Source organism: Asparagus officinalis, chromosome 1, assembly GCF_001876935.1.
Source record: "Asparagus officinalis chromosome 1, Aspof.V1, whole genome shotgun sequence".
NCBI classification, from domain to species: domain Eukaryota; kingdom Viridiplantae; phylum Streptophyta; class Magnoliopsida; order Asparagales; family Asparagaceae; genus Asparagus; species Asparagus officinalis.
In genome coordinates, this window is record NC_033794.1 from 44841086 (window position 1) to 44846334 (window position 5249).

Here is a 5249-nt window from a genome sequence, read left to right on the forward strand (position 1 = left end):
GATTTGTTAGTTTTTATTTAAATATTTTGAAATTTATTTCCTCTAAACATAACAATATTTTTTCCTTTGAGTGTTGATTTGCTTCTAAGTCTTACATCCTAACAGTTTAGAATAATAAATATTGAAAATTAAAATCTTTACATTGAGTTTTTGGGGTTAATTTATTTTTTAAGATGAGAGTGCATTTTTACGTATTGAAACATGTCTAAAGGAAAATTGCTTGATTTATATGCGCAACACATATTACTTTTTTTTTGCCATTTAAATCTTTAAATAAATATAGAAATGATGTAAAACCCATTGATGATTGTCTCTCTGTCAATCATTTGCATTATTGTTTATATATCTCTAGAACATTTTTGGAGTGTATTCATATTATAGACAATTCTCTTTTCTCAAATAAATCATAATTCTTTAATTTCTTTTATTGTTTGAAATAAATTTCAATGGTATAACTTATAGTGTCGTCAATTTGTTAGTATTCGAAAAGATTAAAATTGTAATTATAATTATTGGACAACCGGCTAATGTTTGCAATCCCGAATTACAAAAATTATCTAATATTCAAGAATTATGTCAGGTGAGAATAAGAAACTCAACAATTAATTTACTTATTGAAAGATTAAATAGGCCTGTGCTTACGCTCCTTCTTTATCAACAGAATTAGAACAAGCATTCTTGATCATGAAGGTCATGAATAAAAAAATATCAGAATATTCTTGAATTATTCCTTGATCTTGTACATAGAAAAAGTGGAAAATTCGTTCATAGACGAGTTTATTTTAATAAAAGAACATTGACCACAACTTGGTTTGTTATCTATAAGAATAATTTAAGAATTCTATATTATGAGATTCGTCATTCTTTATAGAGATATCTTATGATATTTACCACTAGATCCTTCGAAGTTCAAAGCGTTTAACGTTGACTTCATAAAGTGACTTAAAAAGGGCATGAAAGTTAGAACTTTTGGACCCTGAGGTATTTTTTAGGCAAAAGAACTTAGGGGTGTCAAAATTGAAAATGGTGTAAACTTTGTGGTATTTATGTGCTAACATACAAGCTAAGGTAGAAAAGTGTCACTGAGACATAATAGCAGAGGGATTATCTGCACTTTTTGGTCATAAAGGAGTCATGGATGACCAACTGTGATGCTTCTTTAAGAATGACAGCAATGTTGATGCGTAAGAGGTAGTGAGACAAGTGGAGAGATTACTTGAAGTGGAAGGCTTATGATAAGAACATAAGCAAATTTGTACTCATTAGTGATACATATTATAGCATATGCCCTTTCTAATGTCATTCACGCCCTATCAACTTCGTATAATATATTTGATTTTTGGGTTGTGCTTAGTGTTGGATTTGAGATGCAAAGGAGGGGTGAATAAGGTTGCTACCCCTGTTTGCTAAAAAAACACATAATATGCAGTAGAAAGCATAAAATAAAAGCAATCAATCATACTGAAACACAAATAATAACTAATTAGGAACACGCAAGATTTTATAGTGGTTTTAAATAACAATCTTACGTCCATTTTTCTTTTTTGTGAAGAAGCTTCCTCATTATGTAAATAGTTCTCCTGAATCATAAAATAGACTCGGTAGACTTACAAGACCGCACCTTGAAATCTACCTGAAACCAGTCGTCTAACCTAACACTAGACAATTAGTAAAACATAGCCCTAGATAGTCCTAACATTCAATTAATCTACCTTGAGTATGCCATAAAAATAAGTTCAAAGTAAAATCAACACAAACAATTAAAGCTTAAGAAATCAAGAAAGATCTTACGTCCTTTATATAAAACAGCCCGTCCTTCGATTAATATAAGCATAGCCCAATGAAGAACAGCGTGGAGAATCAATCCAAGGAAAACACTCCTCGCTAAAACGATCCAAAGATATTGTGTGCGATGAGTAAGAATTTGTCGATGCTCATGTATTAATTATATCATCCGAACTAAATACTGGTACCAAATAGGAGGTTATTATTACCGAAACAACAGCTAACACTTAGGATCCACAAGCAGCTTTTCACATTTGATTAAGAAACTAAGTTAGTTAGGGACTTTTATCCTCTTCTACCATAATTGCTTCTGACAAAATGTTCTTCATTGAGAAATCAGCTAGATTTTCAATGGCAAACAAGTTATAAATGATCATTCTGGGTGTGTTTTTTTTCTTCTTTTTTTTTATCGCCATTCAAGGTGTATATTTGAGTTGAAAGAAACCGTTCAAGCATTTGTTAGCTTTCTAGTTAAGATGATATCCATAGTTGGAGCAGTACGCCTAATCGAAAGATATAGGCTAATGATGAACTACGTAAAGCTTTGAACTTACATAAACACTTTCCCATCCAAACTAAACTGACCAAATACCCTTCAACCAGATAGCTATTTGGACTGTATTAATAACAGTTAGTTCTCTGAGAAAAGGTTATAGTAGATAACTTATGTACGTATATGTATCACGTCGACAACATCATACAACAATGGTCATGCCCATATAATTTCTCTACTCATTTGACCTTTGATGACAAGGTGGTTGAAAAATCTGAAATAAATAACAAGCAAGCAGTACTTACAGGCTTGATATGGGACTTATCGAAGTTCTCTAAGCCTTATCAACATGAGTTTTCTGTAATACATACAGTTTTTCTACTTTTTGGTCCTTATGCCAAAAAATTTCTTAGTTTCTCTTACATCTTTCCACTCAAATCCGCTCTTTAACAATGTTTTCAATTGATTACTATGGACCCTATCCTTGACCATAATCAATATTTCATCAATATAAGCAGCAAATTATGAAAGAGCCATACGTGATCTTTCTGATCTAGCACGACTACCTTGCATATTCCAATATCTATTAATGTTCATCATGAGTTAATCATGCCTCTAACACTGTTCAGAAGTCTTTTTTTGACCAATATCAATATTTTCAGTCAGCAAACATGATCTTCATTTTCTTCAATCTCGAAACTCTTAGGTTACAATTTTCACAACAACTAGTTAATCATAGACGATTGTGATTTACCAGCAAGAAGGCATCAATAAGACAAAATGGAACTTAGTCTTACGATTAGTCAAGTATAGACGATTGTGATTTATCAGCAAGAAGGCATCAATAAGAAAGAATGATACTTAGCGTGGTACTTAATTTGAGTCTCAATAGATGAACATAATTTCATCTTAAATCAATCAGAACTTTGTAAAACATGTAGTTTGTTCTTTTTGGCAAAAAACTATATCTGCCAAAAATTAAGCATAAATTCTATTCAGTGTTTTCTATTAAACAATGATTTCAAAACTATACACAACAATGTCAAATTCAAGTTCTAGATTGTAATGCCTGCCAATTGCTTGCAGAATCCTGCTGCTCATCCGTACGTACATTGACAGAGGAAAAGAATACAGATTTGACATGAGAGGCCCATAGCGAGCCACTGAAAAAGTTCCATCCATTATCTTAAGATTCCTTTAGGATAGTTCTCTCATAGAGGCGTGTGCTGAAGCAACACACAAAGTATTCATCTGTACGAGTACTAAAAAAAATCAAACATGAATGATTAATTGAAGCCTATAAATACCATCCTGGACTCTCCCCTTAAGGCCTCACAGAAAAACAAACAATCTTCTAAACTTCTTTGAGTTCTCTCTGAGTTACTTCAATCTTTGTTTCTCATCATGTCGAGCTGTGGCAACTGCGACTGCGCTGATAAGAGTCACTGTGTGTAAGTATCCTCGTCATCTGAATCTTTCAATCTTCATACAACTTCTGCACGTTTGATTACTTCTTCTTCAGACTTACATTATATGGTATTTGAAATGTGATATTAATGAAAGTTGATGAGGAGGGACCATTTTTCTAACAATAATTAATTGGCTATTCTATAAGGTTGCAAATATCGCTGCCATGTGTATATATTCTGACATAATCTTCAGTTAGGTCTCCAACTGAAGTTTTTGAATGGATTTTGTAGGCAGAGATGCATATATCATACCATTTCTTCTGTTCAATACTTTCCTCTTTCACCGAAGTTTTTGAGCAGATTTTGTAAGCAGAGATGCATATACATACCATTTTTTCTCTAAAAAATTTCCCTTTTCATTGATGCATCATCTTAAGCTGATGAGGATGCATCTATCTTTTTCTTGTCTAAAAACTTTCCTTTTCCACTGAAGTCTTCATTAAAAAGCATAAAGAACATTGGCGTGGCATGGGATAATATAAATGATAACTGAAAGGGATCAGATTTCTTTAACTAATTAATTTTACAAAAATTGTACAGACTATAATTTAAATTTATAGAAGTTAGCTAAGAGAAAGTTGATTTGTGATTGCAGGAAGAAGGGAAACAACTATGGAGTTGTGATTGTTGAGACAGAGAAAAGGTATTGATGTCAAACGGGCACCTGCAAGTACTTTCACCTACATAATTTACTCTCTGACAAAATAGCTAGCAATAAGGAAATGTTCCTACATATTTAATCATATATAATTTTTGATTTATTTGATATGTATATGAATATGTAATACTATTTGTTCTTGATCGACGCTAAATGCTATATCCAGTTTAGACCAGAGAGATTCCCTCCATTTTGGTTCAGTGTACATAACATATATAAGAGGATAGAAGAAGGGTATTCTAATAAAATTACATGGATATCATCTGTACCTTTTTTACAGTTATATGATAATTTCTTGCAGAACCTTTGAGGAGGTGATCGAGGTTGCTGAGAACGATGGCAAGTGCATGTGCACCACCAACTGCACCTGTACCGGCTGTGGCTGTGGCAAATGAAACAATATGAGGAACTGATCACTCTATATGATGGTGAAAGTATCAAATATGTATTAAGGTCTAAGTCTAGGAAAAAGTCAGACTCTGGCTTCTTTACCTAGCTATGTAATAATCCTTGCTATGTCTTGTCTATTGAACTTATCTTATCAGTAATATGTTTTTATTGAGTATTTGTTTCTTGCTAAGTTTCACTTGATCTTGACCGAGTTGCATATCAACAAAGAAAGACTTACGGAGAAAAAATAGAAATCAATTAGAAATTTGCTGCAGTATTGAGATAAATTAACCTAATAAAGCTTTGGATTTGTCCCAGATGCGATATTCTGATGAATAGTTAGTATGATGGTGCAGAAAAGCTTCCACAAATTCTTCATTAGAACAGTAAAGGCCAACCTAAGAGACAAAGACATCCTTGCAAAGGATAAACCAATTAAAATCAGTAATAAATG

At 32.5% G+C, this 5249-nt stretch overlaps 1 protein-coding gene across 1 annotated transcript; it reads left to right on the forward strand.

Moving 5' to 3' along the window:
* Window positions 3580–4972, forward strand: LOC109823483 (metallothionein-like protein 3B). The gene is made up of 3 exons (XM_020389765.1): window positions 3580–3729; window positions 4343–4390; window positions 4707–4972. The coding sequence occupies exons 1-3, from the start codon at window positions 3683–3685 to the stop codon at window positions 4798–4800; spliced, it is 189 nt and encodes a 62-aa protein (XP_020245354.1). The 5' UTR covers window positions 3580–3682; the 3' UTR covers window positions 4801–4972.